At 41.8% G+C, this 21,557-nt stretch overlaps 1 protein-coding gene and 1 pseudogene across 1 annotated transcript; both read left to right on the top strand.

Annotated features, from left to right (window-relative positions):
* The first annotated feature begins 366 nt into the window (after positions 1–366).
* Positions 367–2,513, top strand: LOC118997250 (NACHT, LRR and PYD domains-containing protein 10-like; annotated as a pseudogene).
* A 10,519-nt stretch (positions 2,514–13,032) lies between these two features.
* On the top strand, positions 13,033–14,034 carry LOC118997243 (olfactory receptor 10A3-like). Its single transcript, XM_037060844.1, has one exon. The coding sequence runs from the start codon at positions 13,090–13,092 to the stop codon at positions 14,032–14,034; it is 945 nt and encodes a 314-aa protein (XP_036916739.1). The 5' UTR covers positions 13,033–13,089.
* Positions 14,035–21,557: the final 7,523 nt, after the last annotated feature.

Here is a 21,557-nt window from a genome sequence, read left to right as displayed (position 1 = left end):
ATCAGGCACAAGAGGCGGACTCTGCTGGCCAGGGTCCACCACATGCAGTGAGTGCAGAAGGTGCTGTAACTGACTGAATGTGTCAAAAATGGTTTGCAATGTTTGGTGCTGGAGATCTCTTGCTGGACGATGATCCATGGTCACGTAGACCAGTTGAAGTTGATAGCGATCAAATCGAGACATTACTTGAGAACAATCAATGTTCACCATGTGCGAGATAGCTGACATACTCACAATATCCAAATCAATAAAGATATTGATGAAAATAAAAAATATGTCTTTTCTTTTATGGAAAAAAACCCACAGAAACATTTTTGGCCAACCCAATGAAACCTTCATGGAGATACAAGTTAGAGAGCATAGAATATGAGACTAAAGAGCAGAGTCCAGAATTTGAAGGGTCATTTTGTCTTTTCTGTATTCCCATCTCACCACCTAATACCCCACCTGTCTGGCTCAGATTACAGAGATATATACTGAGAGTATGTCCGCTGCCTGGAGGAGAGACAAGAAGAAGGCATCAGCTGCAGCTACAACCAGCTGCTCCTGGTTGCCAAGCCCAGCTCAGGGCGTGTCCCTCAGGAGCAAGAGCTGGACTCTGTCACCCTGGAGGCTCTATTTGATTCAGGGGAAGAGCCCAACCAAGGCCCACCCATAGTGGTGCTACAAGGGTCAGCTGGCACTGGAAAGAAAACACTGGCAAAAAAACTGGTGCTGGACTGGGCCACTGGCAGCTTGTACCCAGGCCGGTTTGATTATGTCTTTTATGTGAGCTGCAGAGAAGTGGTCCTGCTTCCCAAGGGCATAATAGACCAGCTCCTCCTCTGGTGTTGTGAGGACAATAAAGCACCTGTCACAGAGATCTGAGGCAGCCAGAGTGGCTCCTCTACATCCTGGATGGCTACGATGAGCTATAGAAGTCTTTTGCAGTGAGGCTGAGGAGGCTGGGACCCAGCTGCACAGAGGATGTGCTGCACTGTCTAATTAGGAGAGAGGTACTTCCCACATCCTCCCTTCTCATCACCACTCAGCCTCTGGCTTTGCAGAACCTGCTGTCCTTGCTGAAACAAACACACCATGTCCACGTCCTGGACTTCTCTGATGATGAGAAGGAGAAGTATCTCCACTCCTAGTTCACAGATGAGGAGCAAGCCAAAACGGGCACTGACTTTGTATGTAGAAATGACATTCTCTACAAAGCATGTCAGGTTCCAGGCCTTTGCTGGGCGGTCTGCTCCTGGCTGGAGGGGCAGATGGAAAGAGGTGGAGAGTTCCCAGAGATTCCCAGTAATGACACTGACACCTTCATGGCCTATGACTCCACCTTCTTGCAGCCTACTGACAATGAGGGCTGCCCTGAACCTACCTGACACAAGGTTCTCAGGGGTCTGTGCTCCTTGGCAGCTCAGGGGATCCAGCACCAGAGGTTCCTGTTTGAAGAAGCTGAGCTCAGGGAGCACACTTTGGGTGGGCCCAGCCTGCTGCTTTCCTGACCAGCCACGATTACCAAGAGGGACTTGACATCAAAAAGTTCTACAGCTTCTGCCACATCAGTTTCCAGGAATTTTTTCATGCCATGTCCTACCTGGTGAAACAGGACCAGAGCCTGCTGGGGGAAGAGGCCATCAGGGAAGTGACTAGGCTGGTGGATGACAAGGTGCAGGCAGGGAATGAGGAGATGACCCTCAGTATGCAGTTCTTACTGAACATGTCGAAGAAAGAGAGCTCCTCAAACTTTGAGCTAACATTCTGCTTCAAAATTTCCCCTCAATACAGCAGGATCTGAAGAATTTCAAAGAACAAATGAACTCTGTGAAGCACAGCAGGACCTGGGATTTGGAATTCAACCTGTATGAGTCGACAAGGAATCTGGTAAAGAGTGTTCAGATGAGTGAGGTAGCATTTAAGATGAAACATTCCAACAAAGAGAAATCTGAGAGCAGGAAAACAGTATGTGTCAAAACCCGATTGAGTAAAGCAAAGAAAGAGGATCAAAAATGTCCAGTTGTGGACAAAGACAATAATATAACAGGGACACAGAAGACGGCTGCTAGTGGAAAAGGCAGAGAGAGGGAAGGGGAACTAGAGACTAGGAGGGCAGGAGGACAGGAAGCAGAGAAATGGAGACACTAGAGCTGAAGGTGGGTGGTGGGATAGAGAGACAAGAGGGTGGGGGAGAGAGTAGAAAGGAGGGGAGAGATGTGAGATTAGACTGATGGGCACAGGAGTGGATGGACAGAGGAGCAAATAGAAAGGAGAAGTAGAAAAAGATCAGACTTGGAAGACAGGACTTGGGGATTGAAAGCCAATGGGTCCCAGGAACAATCACAGGTGTCAACAATGACTCAAGTTCAGTTATTTAGCACTCCCCATCCCCCTGCCCAGGCTGTTTGTAACTTTCCAAAGTGCAGAGTCTGACATTAGCCTCTTTCCTATAAAATAAACTCCTTAATATAATACAATGTGGATTGTGCTCATTGTATAAGATCGGATCATGTGAAGCATATAAGTGTCAACATTTAAAGGAAATATTGTGCTGTGGTATAATGGAGAGAGAGAGAGAGAGAGAGAGAGAGAAATCAAGTCGTGCTGTGACCCAGGATGGAACCAGCAACCTTTTGGTGCACAGGACGACATTCCAATCCACTAAGCCACCTGGCTAGGGCAGATTTTGCTCATAGAATCTGTACTATGACTTGACTTACCTCCGTGCTAATAATGTGCCACTGTGGTCTCCAGCTGTACAATTAATGGACTTTCCTTGTTAGAAAGATCAGTGATTTCCAAGCACTGACTCATAATCTTTTTCTCCTTTGATTCCCTCTGCCTAGAAAAGAAGGAAAGGAATTACAGATGTAGGTGTGTGGTCAGTTCTCAACTCCCGTATCACAGATGAGGAAATATAAGTCAGGAGCTCCATTTCTTTCCGGGGTTTGCAGAGGCCCTCGAAGACTGCAAGTACCCTGAATGTGCTCCCATTCCGCTGCTGCTGCTGGCTCTAGTGTGACTGAGAGTGCTGCCCCTGTCTGGGACTCCAGTGCCCCACAGAAAGTTACAGGCACGTCTCTTGGCTTCTCACACCTTTTTATTGCTGTCATGACTCCTTGTCAGGTGATTCCATGTATTCCAATCCACAGATAGCAATGCACTGGATGCACCCAGATATCTCAATTCAAGGGAACTCCCTGAGTGGTCAACTTGGCATGCCACGACACCAATGATGAACTCTTCTTCTTACAGCGAGTTTGGTGGCCCTACATTTTGTAATTATATGCATAGCATGTCGAACACAAATTGCCTGCCAGTAACATAGAATATGTATTATAAGGAACAGTATGTGAGTGCATGTATTGATTTGGAGAGAAATTTATTCTGTATCACTGAGCTACGCTGTGTTGACCCCCTAACAAGCTTGGATGTTCTCAGTAGGTCAACTCCTGAATGTCATAGAGAATTTGGGAACAATGAAACAATGAAGATGCTCAGCCACATTGCTGGATGTTCATGTGGCCAAGGAGATCTGTTTCAAAAAATAAATATGGTTCTAACATCCAGTTGAGGTTTAGACATATTATTTTACTTAGGATTCACATTCAGTTGAAACTAGCTTTAGCAAAAATTAAATGATTTACTGTATTCACTTCAATAAAAAAAACTGACTTCCAGTTTTAGGTACATCATGCTCATTCTAACAACACCATCAAGGCTTTTACTCTTTCCCTTCTCAGTCCTTTTTATAGCTGCCTTTGGCTCTTATTTTAGAAAGTAACCTTTTTGTGTCAGAAAAGGTGAGCCTAGGAAATTCAACTTAAACCATCCTTACAGTCAATAATTCCAAAGGAAGAGATTAATCTTTACTAATCTTTACTAATCTTTACTAATCTTTACTAATCTTTACTAACCTTGGGTACATGCCATGCCTTGAACACTCCCTGTGGTCTGGAAGACGAACTTCTTTGACTGGACAGACTTGACTTTCAAGGCCTAGGCCATGTAGCCATACTTCTCAAGTCATTTTGCCATGTCCCTAGGGCTGAGTAAGAAAGCATCAACACCTCCAGAAATGCACAGAATGGGAGAGTTGTGTCCCATAAGATAGCATTTTGAACAGAAAAAAAAATAGTATGTCACACAGATACGGTGTGTCTGATGGATTGGGGTTCCCTGAGGGTCTGGGCAAAGGGAGACACAATGAGCCCTCTGTGTGTAGAAGTCTGGAAGTCTGGGCCCAACCAGGCTACATGGCATGGTGGTCAGAGGGGGTAGTGATTTCAGGAACAGAGAGAGTCTGGGCCCACCTATTCCTAACTTAGCCTCCCTCTGAGGAGTGGGAGGTATGAACCAGGGAAAAGAGAAGTCTGTGGCCAAAAGGAAGGAGCTCCATCCTTAGGGAAAAGCTGTAGAAACTCTTCAAAGAGTGGAATTTCCGAGTAGTAGGTGGAGGAGGGTGTCAGGCAAAATACAAGAGACCAGTTAAATTTGAAATTCAGGTAATATTTTGGCACAGGATACTTATACTAAAATTACTTGTTGTGTATCCAAAATTCAATGTAACGAGGAGACCTGTATTTTTATTTGCTCAATCTGGCAACCTCAAGTGGAGGAAGCTGGCGGAGCTATTGCAGCCATAAGCACACGAGGAAGAGACATCAGCTGCTGCTGCAGCTCCAGTTAGTTCTGAAATCCTGCCTGACTCTCCTCCCTTCCCCTGGCACTTTTAAAAGAAAAATGGCGTTTTCTGGAACTCAAAGACTGGTGGGGCTCCTGCAACACGTTAAAATTGTGAGTATACTTGGTAATATTTGGGTAAGGGTTGCCAGGACAAGACTGAACTTACGTTAATAAATCTGTGGCAACTTTGAGGTTGGGTCTGTGTGCTCAATGTGACAATTGCCTCTATTGCCCAGTGAAGTGTGGAACGCAGTGACCAGCTATGGATTTGATGGCAGAAAGTGCAGTAAATTGGAAGCGTTGAGGTGGCTTGACACTTACAGAGAACAGTCATTCAATTCTACCTGTTTCCTAAATATATCAGTGTGTGGACAGATGGAGATAAAAATGGAATTAAGCTTGCTACACTCAGGGCACAGGCAAAAACTTATTATATATTTTATCCCTTCCCAAAATGCACATGGGTACCACCATAGGCCCTCTCCTTCTAATTAAAGTATGGGGATTCTTTTTCATCGTTTCCACCCATAGGGAAGGATTTTTGTGTGCCTCTCTGAAATGGGATTTGTCTTGTTCCTGTCATTCCTAAGGGGCCATTTTATGGTCATTTTTGAATCCTGCAAACCTCATTCTTAGGATTACTTCGGACTCCTTAGCCCAAGAATCTATTCCCCTACTCATTTTTGGAAATGAGCCTCTTTCTATATTTCTCTGTATAAAGCAACTGGGACGTTTGCTTTACACTAAAATTTTCTTATGCACTTAGAAGATGCCTGGGGAATGGCTCGAAATTGGGAGAGGGAAAGTTGGTTGGTTCCAACAGTTTGTTGTGTGAGTCTTCAGGATTTTCTATAGATAAGATCATATAACCTGTAAATAGTGAAAATTTTACTTGTTCTTTTTTTAAAATTTTACTTATTTATCCTTAAAGAGGAAGGTAAGAAGAGAGGGAGAGAAATATCAATGTATGGTTGCCTCTCATGTGTCCCCTGCTGGGAAGTGTCCTGCAACCCAGGCATGTGCCCTGACTGGGAATTGAACCATGATCGTGTAGTTGGCAGGCCCATGCTCACTCAATCCACTGAGCTTCGACAGCCAGGTTTACTTGTTCTTTTTTATTTGGATATATTTTCTTTCTTCTTTCCTTCTTTCTTCTTTTTCCTTCCTTCCTTCCTTCCTTCCTTCCTTCCTTCCTTCCTTCCTTCCTTCCTTCCTTTCCTTCCTTCCTTTCCTTTCTTTCTTTCCTTTCCTTCCTTCCTTCCTTCCTTCCTTCCTTCCTTCCTTCCTTCCTTCCTTCCTTCCTTTCCTTCCTTCCTTTCCTTTCTTTCTTTCCTTTCTTTCCTTTCCTTCCTTCCTTCCTTCCTTTCCTTCCTTCCTTTCCTTTCTTTCTTTCCTTTCCTTTCTTCCTTTCTTTTCTTCCTTTCTTCTTTTGTTCCTTCCTTCCTTTCTTTCTTTCTTTTTGCCTGATTGCTCTGGCTAGGACCTCCACTACTATGTTGAAAAAGTGGTGAGAGTGGCCATCCTTGTATTATTCCTGATCTTAGAGAAAGTACTTTCAATCTTTCACCATTAAGTGTGATGTCAGCTGTGGGTTGGTTGTATACAGCCTTTATTATTATATTGAGGTATTTTCCTTCTGCACCAAATTTGTTGAGGAATGCTGCCCCCATCTTGGCCACTGGTGGGGCACCAACATGAACACCTGTCAGTCTATAGTATACTGCCAGGCACTGCACCAAGCATTTTCTGCATCTATAATTTTTGTCATGGTTGTCACTGACAATGCTCCTCAGGCAATTCAGAATTTTTACTTCTATCGTTGGAACATTGGCAGAAATTCAACCCCCTCCTCATCATAGAAAAGGATAGTGACTGATTTCACTGCCTGCTGATGGGACTTAATCTGTTGCTTTTCTTCTTATTTCCAGATCCCAGTGAGCACCCCACCATGCCGGAAGGTGACTATGGCATTCATACCGGGCTCCTAGCAATGTCTCCAAGGTCAGACTTTCAGCCTGTTCAGTAAAGGGAGAGTTGACCAGGAATATCCTGTCATTAGTAAAATGTGTGACCATTCATCCCTTGCATTCTTTTATACCCTTTTCCTCATGACTGCTGGACTTAGGAACCAGCCGCAAAGTGTGATTCAAAGTGTGAATCAAGTGATTCATTTATGGACTTCTCTTGGCCTAATTTCTATTTATTCTCCATCCTCTCTCTTGCCAAGATTTGAAATCCTCTCTTCTTCACCCACCACATCCATGTCCTCCAGTACTTATCAACATGCACCAAAGTACCTTCTGTTTTTTGTTCATTCTTTCCACTCTTTCCACCTATCCTTCCAGTCTTTCTTGCCAAGACAACTAATGGAATCTGGTTGGGTCTAAGCTTTCATCCTTCTCTCTGTATTCAGACAATAACTTAATGTAGACAGTGTGCTTTCTCATACATGTAAGGGCATTTGAGTGTTGACTTGCCATCATTCATTGGCATCATCCTCCTGCCAGCAATACCTTCATTTCTCTTGGGGAATTTTTTCATTAAACCCTTTTAGGTATACATAGCTGGGATTGATACTATCCCCAGTAATGGGGAAGAAACCATGAAAAGTACATAGTTAGCAGCATTTCACAGCCACAGTGACTGCTGTATGATTTCTCAGGTGATCTCACAACAGTGAACAATATGGCAGGAGTCCTTGGATTGGTTTTTGTGAGTGAGAATCTTGTTTACTGTAGTATAACTAGTATGTTCCCCATAACACACAGATTAGAGAGGATGTATACCTAAGTGTTTTTAGAAACCCTAGTGCCTGCCTCTAGGAGGGGAGAGCCTCCTGGAGAATGGCACCTATTCTAGGAAAGCAGAGATGAGAAACAGAGGAAGAAAACCCATCCAGGTCCTGGTTACATCATGTGGGTTCCAAATAAAGCCATGCCTGAAGATTCATTCATCTCTGAATTCTGCTGGGACTGAGCCAGTGGTCTCGCTGATTGCTCAAGTCAGTATAGACTGAACTGTGAGTCCTCTGATTCTTATACATACCCTGTGAGATTAATAACATTATCTTTATTTCAGCAGTAAGGTAAGAGAGCCAAAGATTTTTACATATTTGCTTGAAGTCATACAGCTAGTTCAGATGTTTTGACTTCTAAATTAAAAAGCTCCAACTATAAAATCATCTGAATGGCACCCCTCCCCCACAATTTTCAGTGTTTCTACATTTCTACTAGAAGACATAGACCCTTTTGCTAATGCCATTTAGGCTTTCCACAAAGTAACTTCAGTCTACTGCCCTCAATGTGTTTCCTATCATTGCCAAAACTGTCTACCCCATGCCATCAGACCCTCTGTCTAGATCACCCTGCCTTTGCTCACACCCTCACCCATTTCTCCTCCCTTCACTCTTCTTATTTAGTAACTTTCACCCAGCCTCTGCTTTCATTTCTCACGAGGCAGGAGAGGCCATGGTGGAATTGAGTGTCTTGAGTGAAGAGCTGTTGATTCCCTATGGAAACCTGAAAAGTGTTGCTCTAAGTGTGTGCATTGAGCTTTCTTATATCCATATGGGAGAGTCTATATAAACTGAGTGGAAGTTATTTAGAGAAGGATTCTGCCAGGGCAACAACTCAATGCCATACAATGTCATGAAATCAGTTCATTGAATCTCTGAGTTGTATTTATGGGAGAGTTTTTTATTTTTTTAACTAAAGAGGTGAAACCTGATTAAATAGGATGAAAATGAGAGGCAATCCATAGGTCAGGTTCTGCTTATGTAAATGTCACTGGGTTTACCATTTATTATTCACATGACAATTGGACATGCTTGTCAAGTGATATCTGAGTGTTAAGGTAAGGATGTCATCCACTCTGCCTTTCATATCCATATATTCAATCATTTTGTCAATGATTAGAGCTGTAAGTTGTTTGCTTTCATGAATCATCAATTCATAGAGGTTTACAGCTGGGGTGGGAGTTGTTCAGAAATAAGGCTGATCATGTAGAAAGATGAGACTGAGAAGAGGGAGTGATTTGACCAAAGTCATGGAAAGTAAATACTGGAGCCAGAAGCTACATGTTAGGTAGTTCATGCAGAAGGGAAAAGATGGAGGGTTGAGGTCCAGTTGCTGTTGCTGTTTTAACCACTCATGAAGGCAGCAGTTTAGATCGGTTCCATAACTTTGTCAGCCCCCTGAAGTTGGTCTGTTTTTCACAGGATACCCTAAATTATGTTTCTATAACTAGATTTTTATACACTTGGAACTCAATACTTTTCTGTCTTAGAAATGGCACTTGAATGTTTTTTTCTTGCAGGGTCTACTTTTAGAAGACTTTGTGATATCCAATTTATAATTATTAAAACTAGTACAGACACTTGATTTTTTAAACATTTATTTATTCAATCACTTTTTATTGTTATTCTACTAGATTTGTCCCATTTCCCCCACTTTGCCCTCCCCCGGCCATTCCACCCCAAGCTTCCAAAGTCAATTAGCACACTGTTATCCATGTCCATGGGTCATTCACACATATTTTTTGTCTAGTTCCTTCCCCTTCCTTCCACCATTATGCCCCTCTCCCTCCCTTCTGGTCACTGTCAGTCTGTATTATGCGGTTCCATGCCTGTGGTTCTATTTTGTTCATTGGTTTAATTTGTTCATTAGATTCCTCTTATAGATGAGATCATATGGTATTTGCCTTTTACTGACTGGCTTAATTGACCTAGCATAATATTCTCCAGTACCATCCATACTGTCACAAATAGGTTCCTTCTTTCTTTCTGCTGAGTAGTATTCCATTGTGTAAATGTACTGCAAGTTTTTGAAGCCCTCACTTGCTGAAGATATTTGCTTTTAATAGATCATTACGGCCAAACTCAGTATAACTCAATTTGCCTTTACTCTCAGCTACTAATGTCCTAATGATCTGAGCGGAAGACCACATTGCATGTCTCCAGCAGGCTTGTCCATCTGTTCTCCAGTCTTCTCTGTGTCCTATAGTAAAGTTCTGCTGGTTTTCAAGCATTACTCCAAGACCAGAGGACTCTCTTCTAGTGCTAAGATGCCGTTCATACATTTGATTTGAGCATGTCAGCTGTCTTCCTTATGCCTTCCTCCTTCCACTTAATGCATTTTTGACCTGTGAAATCCCGTGATTATAGCTGTTCACCCTCTCTCTCCATTCGGAAGTCATTTTTCACCTCTGCAAATGTCTATAGTGTTTGTTCCCACAATTGTTTTCCGCTCTCAAGTGCCAGGTTGTGGGCATTTTATTTTGTAGTTAGAAGGAGGCCCTGAAGGTTCTGGGAGTGAGGCTGATAATATTTTGGCAGAGGCATGAGGGGTATATTTGAGGATTTACAACAAATGGACAAGCCAGTTAAGAGAACATTTAATAATGGAGGGAGGCCATAGAGGAGGAGTGGGAGCAGTGAGGTGAAGTAATGGGGATAAACTCAGTGGGGATGAACTCACTGAGGCCAGAGGAACTCCAGATTCTAAAGATCCTTTGGTCTGACAGTGAATAACATGCTAGGAACAGGGGAGGTTTGGTTGTGGGACTGGGGAGAGGAAGTGGAGAGAAGTGAGGTGCTCTCCTCAGAGAGGAGCTTGGGAAGGGCAGGTGGACTGGGAGTATGATGGACAGCTCTGCTTGGCCCTGGTTGGCCCACAGGACTCAGGGAGTATGTCTGCCTCCTACCTGCCACCTGACACTATTCCAGGGTCCACTCAGCATGGCTGTCATATGAATGGAGGGGAAGCCCTGCAGCTTGAAGATTTCTAGGAACCAATCAGAGGGATACCCGTGCCAGAGGCAGAAGGGATTGCAGAGTCATTTTCCTGTTTCCGTCCCACAGGGGAACCTGAGTGCAGGGAGAGGCAGACACTTGTCTTGGGGGTAGTGGCCTAGTCAGGATGAGGGCCCAATTCCCCAGTGCAGTGGTACTTCCAATCCCACAAAAAGCCTCAAAGTTCTGCAGAAGTTGTGGATTCATTCTGCAGCCTGCTCTTTCCCTGTGTTTAGTTTTTCTTCAGACATTACATTCCTTAAGGGTAGAGTCTGGATTTTCCTAATTTTAATATTTACTCCTCCATCTACTCAATCAATATTGGTTTAGCAGCTACTGTGTCATTTATTATCTGTTTTAGGCACTGAGAATACAGGAAAGAAAAGGACCAAGTTTCTGTCTTCCTGGAGCTTACATTCCAGAAGGGAGACTAAGGAAACAAGCATAAAACCTAAACAAATACGGTTTATTTTTGTTGGTAATGAGTGTTATAACAAAAAATAAACCAGGGAGATGGGAGTCAGAGAATGTTGTGGTAGGTTGCTGTTTTATGCCCTGTGGCCAGGGAAGACCTCTGTGTTGGTTTATGGCTCAAATGCATCCCTGAGGGTACACAGGCATCCACAAGGTAGGTGCTCCACCAGTGTTTATTGAATTACTAATGCTTCAATAAACTTCCTACTGTGTGTGTGANAGGGGAACCTGAGTGCAGGGAGAGGCAGACACTTGTCTTGGGGGTAGTGGCCTAGTCAGGATGAGGGCCCAATTCCCCAGTGCAGTGGTACTTCCAATCCCACAAAGAGCCTCAAAGTTCTGCAGAAGTTGTGGATTCATTCTGCAGCTTGCTATTTCCCTGTGTTTAGTTTTTCTTCAGACATTACATTCCTTAAGGGTAGAGTGTGTATTTTCCTAATTTTAATATTTACTCCTCCATCTACTCAATCAATATTGGTTTAGCAGCTACTGTGTCATTTATTATCTGTTTTAGGCACTGAGAATACAGGGAAGAAGAGGACCAAGTTCCTGTCTTCTTGGATCTTAGATTCCAGAAGGGAGACTTAAGAATCAAGCATAAAAACCCAAACAAATATGGTTTATTTTAGTTGGTGATGAATGTTATAACAAAAAATAAACCAGGGAGATGGGAGTCAGAGAATGTTGTGGTAGGTTGCTGTTTTATGCCCTGTGGCCAGGGAAGACCTCTCTGTTGGTTTATGTCTCAAATGCATCCCTGAGGGTACACAGGCATCCACAAGGTAGGTGCTCCACCAGTGTTTATTGAATTACTAATGCTTCAATAAACTTCCTACTGTGTGTGTGAGAGAGAGAAAGGAGGACAGAGAGAGAAAGGCAGAGAAAGAGAGAGGCGGGGGTGGGGGATAGAGACTGCTTAAATTACAGGGTCAGAATGACCAAAAGTGGTATTTTCTATAGTTCTGAAAGCCACTTTATGGTCACAAGAATGAGGCATGGAGAAACGAACTGTACAATTTGTAAGTCAGGCAAATTTCAAGTATTTAGTCAGATCCACTCTAATCAGAAATCAGTATGCTTGATGCAATTTTCTGATGTTCATCTGAGATGAGTGCATTTAAACTTCAATCCCTTTGAATGCTTCTGTATTTGTTTAGGTGTACTATTTACATTCTTCATTTTAAGTACAGTAATATAAGTGCATTTTGAACTTTGGCATTTATAATATATATTCATAAAAATTATGCTTTAATTTTGAATTATATTACAACTTGTTTCTGAAAAGTTTTTGCTACTTGTTTACTTAAAAATTCTTAAAGAAATATACAATATAATTGTATACAGAGGTGTACACATCAATGTAGTAGACAATGGATTCTAAATAACAAAATGTGAATGTGTGTTTTAAGAATAAAATTAATTTTCAACTTAATACAAAAAGGTGCCAGGAAACATTTGCTGGTATTTCAGATTTTTTTTTTTGCAGTTTTATGACTTGATTTGAAAGGCAGTGATCAGTTCTCTACCACCTTAACTGATTGTAGATCTTTTAAAGTGATGACAGGTAAACAGGTAACCAGCACATTGAAGCTTGTTTGGTGAATGCTCACCTTCATAATGTTTTCTGGACAATTGCATCTGGATGTGGCCTGGGGCATCCCTTATTCCTTTGACTCGGAAAGCTTTCTTGAGCCTGGTGTTAGGGCACACAGCTGGAGTCCCCATACCCTTCGTGGCAGATTTCCAGATCTCTCTGAGTGCCCGAGGGACATACTTCCTGAACCCACTCCATGGATGTGCTTGTGAATGTTGACAGTGTGTTCTCTGTTCACTACCCCTTTGGTGGCAGGTGGTCCCTGTTTCTTCCTGGCACCCCTGACTGAAGAAGGCATTCTGCTGGGCCCAAGTTGGAAAGCTCTCTGCTGTTGTTTTGTACTTTTAAAATGATGTTTGAGTAAAAATGTTTTACTTTTTCATTTGTATTTGAAAGATAAACTATTCAATATCCTAACCATTTTCAAAACTGCCAATGTGAAGAGCTGTCAAAATGAGTCATCATTTCATCTTCTGCCAAGAACTTCAGTCTCAAACTTTTCAAGGTGACTTCGTAATTAACATACAATGTCAATAAAAACACTGTGCACCCCACTACCAAAATGAAAAGGCAAAATCAAAATTCTGTGGTTGAGTTCATCCTCTTGGGCTTTTCAAATTTTCCCGAACTCCAAAAGCAACTCTTTGGGATTTTCTTGGTTGTTTACCTGGTGGCCCTGATAGGAAATGCCATGATCATAGTCATCATCTCCCTGGAACAAAGCCTCCACATTCCCATGTATTTGTGTATCCTGAACTTGTCTGTGGTGGATATGAGTTTCAATGCAGTCATAATGCCTGAAATGCTGGTGGTTCTCTCCAGTGAGAAATGTACAATTACTCTTTCAGGATGTTTTACACAAATGTATTTCCTTCTTCTTTTTGGTGTGACTGAATGCCTTCTCCTGGGGACAATGGCTTATGACAGATTTGCTGCCATCTGTCATCCTCTGAGCTATCCAATGATTATGAACAAAAGTGTTTTCATGAAATTAGTAATGTTCTCATGGGTCTCAGGAATCATGGTGGCTACTGTGCAGACAACTTGGGTGTTTAGTTTTCCCTTCTGTGGCCCCCGTGAAATCAACCATCTCTTCTGTGAGACTCCCCCTGTGTTAGAGCTTGCATGTGCAGACACATTTTGGTTTGAAATCTATTCATTCACTGGCACCATTTTAGTTATTATGGTTCCTTTCTTGTTGATACTCTTGTCTTACATTCGAATCCTCTTTGCCATCCTGAAGATGCCATCAAGCACTGGGAGGCAGAAGGCTTTTTCCACCTGTGCCTCCCATCTCACATCTGTTACCCTCTTCTATGGCACAGCCATTATGACCTATTTACAACCCAAATCTGGCTACTCCCCAGAAACCAAGAAAGTGATGTCATTGGCTTACTCACTTCTTACGCCTCTGCTGAATCCACTGATCTACAGCTTGCGAAACAGTGAGATGAAAAGAGCTTTGAAGATATTATGGAGAAGAAAAGTAGACTTACACACTCTCTGACTGTGCTGAGAAGCCATGAAGTATTTATTTGGTCATTGTCTGACTGAACTCTTTAAGTTTAATAAATGGTGGAAAAGTTTGCAGTTTTTAGCACGAATATGATTAATTGGTTTAGTTTTTCAAGTTAAATAATATATTAGGGCTCCCTTTTGATCATGTCCTGTTGTCATTCATTCCTCACGGGTATATCAGTTTTCATAAGATATAAAACAGTTACTTATCAGTTCCTCTATTATGATCCTCCAGGTCATTACTGATTTATTATCACTAGAAGAAGCTCTAATAAACACCTATTTTAAGATGTCCTTATGTAACGATGTTTTATTTCCATATGATAGGTTCCTCAAAGTTGGCCTGATGAGATGGAATGTATGTGCTCATACATTTTAATAGCTACTGTAGAATTCCTCTTCAAAAGGATTGAATCCCCAGGTGAACCTGAACTCCCTCCAAGAGGGTAGAGTTTCAAGAGACCAACAAACTGGGGAGATTTTAAGAAGGTGCAGGGATTCTTGGGAGTGAAAAACCCATCCAGATTTCCCATCACATGTGTCAAGTCTTTAGATTTTCCCAACTCTGGCTTCAACCTGGCATAATAGAACTTCTTTGATTAAGCACTGAATTATCTTTGAACCTCCTTCATGGAACTCAAACTTCAGCTTTTTGTGCCTGGTCATTGTGAGAGATGAAGATGCTTGTGAACCACTGAAATATTCTTTGGCTCTCACACTTCATTTTCACTGGTTCACTGATTGTACTCAGCTTGGTGGTTATCTATGTGCAGGGATCAGTGCAACACTATAACGACTATATAATTCTACTCTGCTTTGACTTATCAGCCGTCATACTTTCCTACCTTTAGATGCCTGAATTGTTNTGTAGAATTCCTCTTCAAAAGGATTGAAACCCCAGGTGAACCTGAGCTCCCTCCAAGAGGGTAGAGTTTCAAGAGACCAACAAACTGGTGAGATTTTAAGAAGGTGCAGGGATTCTTGAGAGTGAAAAACCCATCCAGATTTCTCATCACATGTGTCAAGTCTTTAGACTTTCCCAACTCTGGCTTCAACCTGGCATAAGAGAACTTCTTTGATTAAGCACTGAATTATCTTTGAACCTCCTTCATGGAACTCAAACTTCAGCTTTTTGTGCCTGGTCATTGTGAGAGATGAGGATGCTTGTGAACCACTGAAATATTCTTTGGCTCTCACACTTCATTTTCACTGGTTCACTGATTGTACTCAGCTTGGTGGTTATCTATGTGCAGGGATCAGTGCAACACTATAACGACTATATAATTCTACTCTGCTTTGACTTATCAGCCGTCATACTTTCCTACCTTTAGATGCCTGAATTGTTGCACTGGCTAGTACATTTTCTGACACAGTTACATCATTCTAAGTCGCTATTCCTGAAACCTTTTATCACTTAATTGGTGGCCTAATATGTCATCAGATTTTTAAAAATGTTCTACATGTGATTAAGAAAGATGTGCTTTCTTCTGTGTTTTCACACAGTGTTCTTCATATATGTATTAGACTAAGTCACACTGTGAATATTTTCTTTTTCCTTACTGATTTATTTATTTCTTCTGTCAATTAAAGAGGCATGTTACAGTATGCCACTGTGATTGACACTCTTAAGTTTCCCTGTGATTCAGTCAATAAACTCTGAATATATTTTTAGCTATATTATTTAACACTTCAAGGTTTAGAATTGTTCTATCTTCTTGGAGAATTGAATATTTTCTGTTCAATTGTAATTGAATTATAATATAATTATATAAATTTCCTTCTATGTAACTACTCTTTTTGAGTATCATTTTCCTTCTTATGTTTAGCCTTTTCCTACCCTTATGATTTAGATGTATCTGCACTGAGCAGTGCTGTGGGGAAAGAATAAATCAGGACAGCACTGTTGTGGTTGGGGTTCAATTTTAAAGAAGTTAATTTGGGAGGATCTCATGGAGAAGATGCACCTTGGGCAAAGGGACAGAAGGGAGTTAGAGTTTTCTGAGAGCGTAGTCCATGTTTAGGGACAAAACAAAGGCAGTAGCTGTGAGATGAGAACATTGATCGTGCGTGTGAGAAAGAGCAAAGCAGCTGCATGGCTGAATGGGAGTGAACAAGGTGGAAGTGTTGTGTCAAAGATGAGCCCAGAGAGCCGAGAGAGTAATGCAGTCAAAGATCTTTAATGTACATTTTTGACTTTGGCTTGAACAGTGAATGGGATAGGGTGCTATGGAAGTATTTTGAACTGGGGAAAGGAAGGAAGAAAGAAAGGAAGGAAGGAAGGGAGGAAGGAAGGAAGGAAGGAAGGAAGGAAGGAAGGAAGGAAGGAAAGAAGGAAGAAAGGAAGGAAGGATTTATCTGTAGATTATGGCAATTATCCAATGAGAGAAGGAAGTAATTTGGACCAGAAGGTTAGATTTAGTAAAAATGACAAATTTTTAGTCCTCACCTGAGAATGTTTTATTGATTTTACTTTAAAGAGATTTTACTTATTTATTTTTAGAGAGAGCTAAAAAGAGAGGGAGAGACATATCAATCAGTTGACTCTCTCACACACCCTGAGTGGGGACCAAACCAGCAACTCTGGCATGTGCCTTGACTGGAAATCAAACTGGCAACCTTTCACATTGTAGAATGATGCTCAACCAACTGAGCCATACCAGTCAGGGCTGTTTTATTGATTTTAGAGACAGAGGAAGGGGATGAGGGAAGTTGGGAGAGAAAGGGAGAGAAATGTCCATTGTCTGCTTCCCATAAGGGCTCTGACTGGAGATAGAACCAGGAGCCTTTTGGTGTGCAGGACAATGCCCCAAACACCTGAGCCACCTGGCCCCAGCTAGGAAAGGTGAGGATTTTTAACACTGTATTTTGAAGATGGAGCCATATTTCTCACACGCTTTGGGAGAAAAAATGGAGTCCTTGGCTTAGGCCTGTGAAACTAGAAGCTTTAAGCTGCTGTTACCTTGGATGAGGAGTGCAGAAGGTGTAGCAGATTTTAGGAAAGGAGCAAGAGTTCATTTGGACACATTGATAAATAAAAATGTATTTACTTAATTTAAAATGTATTCAATTAATTTAAAATGTATTTATTAGTAGTCTATATTTCACTTCTGACTTCCTGTAAACATGAGAGATACTTGAAGGCTACTTAAAAGTTTCTGAGACTTTAGCTTTCTTTTCAATATTTTGTTGTTGCTGTTCAGTTTTATTGCAAAGTATGCTGTGTATATGATTGCCACGTATTTGAATTTATTAATATTTTCTTTCTGACAGGACATAATCAATTTTTATCAACATTCCATAAATATTTTGGGAAAAGTAGAGAATTAGCAGCATAAAAAGTGTTGTTTCTGTCTTATATTTACTCTCTCATTGTCATCTGTTAAATCAAAAAATTATTTTTTTATTTTTATTTAATTATTGTTCAAGTACAGGTTTCTGTCTTTTACTCCCATCCCAGCCCATCCCTCATGCTCCCCACGTCCCTCCCATTTCTACGCTCCTTAGTCGTTGTCCATGTGTCCTTTATACTATTTCCTGTAATTCCTTCCCTTTTTTCCCCTAAAATTCCCTCTTCTCTCCCCTCTGGTTGCTCTCCCCGTGTTCTCTATTTCAGTGTCTTTGTTTTTATTTTGCGTGCTTGTTTGTTTTGTTGTTTAGCTTCCTGTTAAAGGTGAGATCATATGGTATTTGTATTGCAATGCCTGGTTTATTTCACTCAGCATAATGCTTTCCAGTTCCATCCATGCTGTGGCAAAGGGTAGGAGCTCCTTCTTTCTTTCTGCTGCATAGAATTCCACTGTGTATATGTACCACAACTTTTTTATCCATTCATTTACCGATGGGCACCTAGGTTACTTCCAGCTCTTGGGTATTGTAAAGTGTGCTGGTATGAACATTGGGATGCAGAGGTTCTTTTGGATTGGTGTTTCAGGGTTCTTAGGATATAATCCCAGCAGCGGAATTACTGGGTCAAAAGGCAGATTAATTTTTAGTTTTCTTAGAAAATTCCATACTGTTTTCCATAATGGTTGTACCAGTGAACTAGGGTCCCCTTTTCCCCACAAGCTCTTCAACATTTGTTGTTTATTGCTTTCTTTATGATAGCCATTCTGACTGGTGTAAAGTGGTATCTCCTTGTGGTTTTTAATTTGCATCTCTGATAGCTAGCGATATTGAGCATCTTTTCATGTGTCTCTGAATCCTCTGTATGTCCTCCTTGGAGAAGTGTTTGTTCAAGTCTAAATTCTGCTGAAAAACTTAATAGTTTGGTCCCTATTTCATTTTTTGATGCTAATATTTTATTATATGCTGCTAAAAGAAGCCAGTTAACACTTCTAATATTCTGCCTGGAACCCTCCTCAGTCAGATTTGCTTCGTTATTGGTATGTCTGTATTGTCTACATTGTTCCACGTGATGACTTCGATGTATAACCAGTACATCACATTGGTGCCATTTTATCCAGCATCCAGTAACAATTTCCTGTCTGCCAGCCCTACATCAACAATCTCCTCCAAGTCCTTCCAGCTTTCATCAGCACTATCCTCTAGACACTTCCTGATTCTGTCCTTTTCTCATGCTAGGATCAATGTCAACTTTCAGTGTTCTATTATGGTTTATTGATGGTGTTATATTTGAAGTAAGTACTGAAGAATGAGTGCTTCTTATTTGTATAGAAAGCCAGTGCGTGTGTGTGTGTATGTGTGTTGGGCTGTGTGTGTGGGAGGAAGAGTGATCAATTTGAGAAAGGCGAAGCAAACCATTTAATCTTTATTCAACAACATTTGTTGAGTGACTTCTATGTACCAGATACTATGCTAGGTGCTGGGAACACAAAGATAAGTATGATAGCCTAATGGGACAATCAAGTATTAAACAAATAAACACATAATAAAAATACTATCATAATTGTATTTACTGTTGTGAAGAGATAGAACAAGATATCTTGGGTTTGTAACAAAAGACCTTATCTAGCCTGGAGTGGGTGGAGCAGAAGAAAATGCACTGGGAAGAATAGGGAAGGCCCCACCAAACATTAAAGGCTAATAAGTGTTAGCTAATCTCACCCATGGAGGGTGAGACCATTGAGAAGGAATGAAATGTCTGAAGGCATGAATGTGAAGGAGTTTGATGTCATTCTAGGAAATGGAGAGGAAGGGGTGAGCTAAAGAAGTAGGCAGAAGTCAGACTGTGCCAAGTCTTGTAGGTACAGTAAGAACTCTGAACTTTACCTACTAGTGAAAGGTAGTCAGTGGGGTGTAAAGCAAAGCAGTGATGTGGACATATTTGTGCTTTCAAAATGTCCTTCTTACTGCTGAGTAGATCCCTGATGGGTGAGGTTCAAGAGCAGGAAAAGGCAAGGAGGAGGTAATTGCTGTAGCACAGGAGAGAGTGATGTGGCTTGGGCTAGGATGGTGGCAGTGGAAGTGGAGCAGCAAGAATAAGTCTACCCACATTTAATACATCAATGGATAGGACTTGGTAATGACTTATGTGGGGGAGGGGGTAGAAGAGAGAGAGAGGTGTTAAGTATAAACCCATATTTCTGGTAGGAGTAGAGAATGGTTGGGGTTCCATTTGCTGAGACATGGAGCCCTGGAAGGGAAGATTTTGGTGGGGGGTGAAATCCAGTTTGGGGTGAGTAAAGTTGGAGATGTCTGTGTGGGATCAAAGTCAAGGAGATAGCTGGGATAAATTGATCAGGCTTAGAAGGAAGGTCTCAATTAGGGGAAGAGGGCAATCTCTAGAGAGAGATGCAATATACAGAGAAGGCCTTCTTAAGATGCAGAGACAGCAGAAGGTTTGAGGTTCCACTGGAAGAATCCCAAAGAGAAGGAGAGACCCTTAATTAGTGTGGTTCAGGTCTTGTGCTGATGAGTTGCTATCTGACGAAAAGATAGACACTAATTGATGACGAGCTACCTGAATAAAAGAGATGGAAGAGAGAGCTGTGAAGTTATAGCGATTCTGGGGACCAAGGAACTCATATTAGGCAGCTATGGGACAGGGTACCTGGAACAGAGGAAATGGTTCCTCTCCGAGGCACTTGATGAATGAAAGTTCCAGAAGGGATTTGGTTAACTATCCCCTAAAATGGACTAGATTGTCACCGCCACCCAGTGGCTCAAGCACGTGATTGCTTTACTCTCACTGCTCAGAGTCCAGGGTAACTAAACTTGTTCATGGATTCACCAATAGCATTTCTGATGAATTCATAGAAAATAATAGAATCAGTCATGCTGACTCTGGGCACAAAAAATTGGCAGCGTCAACTTCTATGCCCCTAATATGTGTAGGTGACCAGAAGGACTGAGGTGCGTCCTCTACTCTTACCCCCTCCCCTTTCCCAGTTTTGCTCTCTTCTTTGCCATGACTACCATCCTGGGCCCCATCATATCATCACCATCAGTGTAATCATCATCCCACACCCTCCACACTACAGATTCACAATAATGGACTATGTCTGTTATCTCATTGGAGTTTCCTTCATAGACTCAAAACCATTTTATTAGGTACCTACCACGTACCAGTTGCTGTGCTAGATGTTGGGCACAAGTATCAGGCATGGCCGTTCATTTCTAGGAGCTTACAATTGAATACTGCAGTGGATAAATAAACTCTTACAACACTGTGTGGTGAGTGCTATAGCTGTGGTTAACAGTTGTGCTGGGAGACTTCACTGTGCAAGTGTCTTAAGAGTAGGAGTCAGGGAAGACTTCACAGAGGAGGTGATTGTGGTCACAGGATGTAAGACTAGTAAGAATTAGTTGTATGGCAAAACCAAGAATGAGGACTTTACATTTAGGGACAAGGTAGTGTCTGGAAAGCGTGATAGATTCTAAGATTCGAAGGAGCATTGTGTGGCAGCTGCATTGGTTACTTGGGGAGTGATAGAACATGAGTCTGGGTGTGACTAACGTTATGAGCTAAACAAATTAAATTCCATTTTGAAAGAATGGGAGTCAGTGAAGGGTCATACACAGGGGTGAAAAAAATGAAATTTACGTTTTAAAAATAGCTGGTATTTATTAGACACTGGCTAAGTAAGCCCTTACATGGTTGAGTTCATTTTATTCTACACAATTCCATTGAACAGAGGAGTTTCAAGATGCTGCATAATTTGTCCAAGTATTTAAAATTGTTTTGTGGTGAGATGGGATCAGCACAAGTGTTCTTGGACCTCAGAGGTCATGCTTTGGGCCAGCAGGCTCACTCCATTGTCTCTCATGTGACAGAAGGCAGGCGTATGTGACCCAGGAATTGCTTCAGTGGCTGTGCACTGAGCTGTCTTCTCCATGTACACCCCAGGCTGGAGCGCCCTCCCAGAAGCAGCTATACTGGGTATAATGGTTTGCCTGGAATTAGTCATCAGCAGAGATCACGGAAGAACTGGTCATCAATACTGGCTGTTCTTGCAGGAAAAGACACACCACCTGAGATTATCATGAGTCCTTGTGCAGCCTTTCTGGGGTCAAAAGGATCCCATCAACGTGAGTGATTTGGGTACACATCCA

This window comes from Sturnira hondurensis, unplaced genomic scaffold (genome assembly GCF_014824575.4).
Source record: "Sturnira hondurensis isolate 20B ecotype Veracruz unplaced genomic scaffold, ASM1482457v3 Scaffold0012803, whole genome shotgun sequence".
Classification (NCBI taxonomy): Eukaryota; Metazoa; Chordata; class Mammalia; order Chiroptera; family Phyllostomidae; genus Sturnira; species Sturnira hondurensis.
The sequence above is the reverse complement of the archived record's forward strand: the minus strand, read 5'-3'. Positions and strand labels throughout refer to the sequence as shown.

Bases quoted from the DNA above. Each gene is read 5' to 3' on its own strand.
- LOC118997243 (XM_037060844.1), top strand. From the start codon at position 13,090: ATGAAAAGGCAAAATCAAAATTCTGTGGTTGAGTTCATCCTCTTGGGC.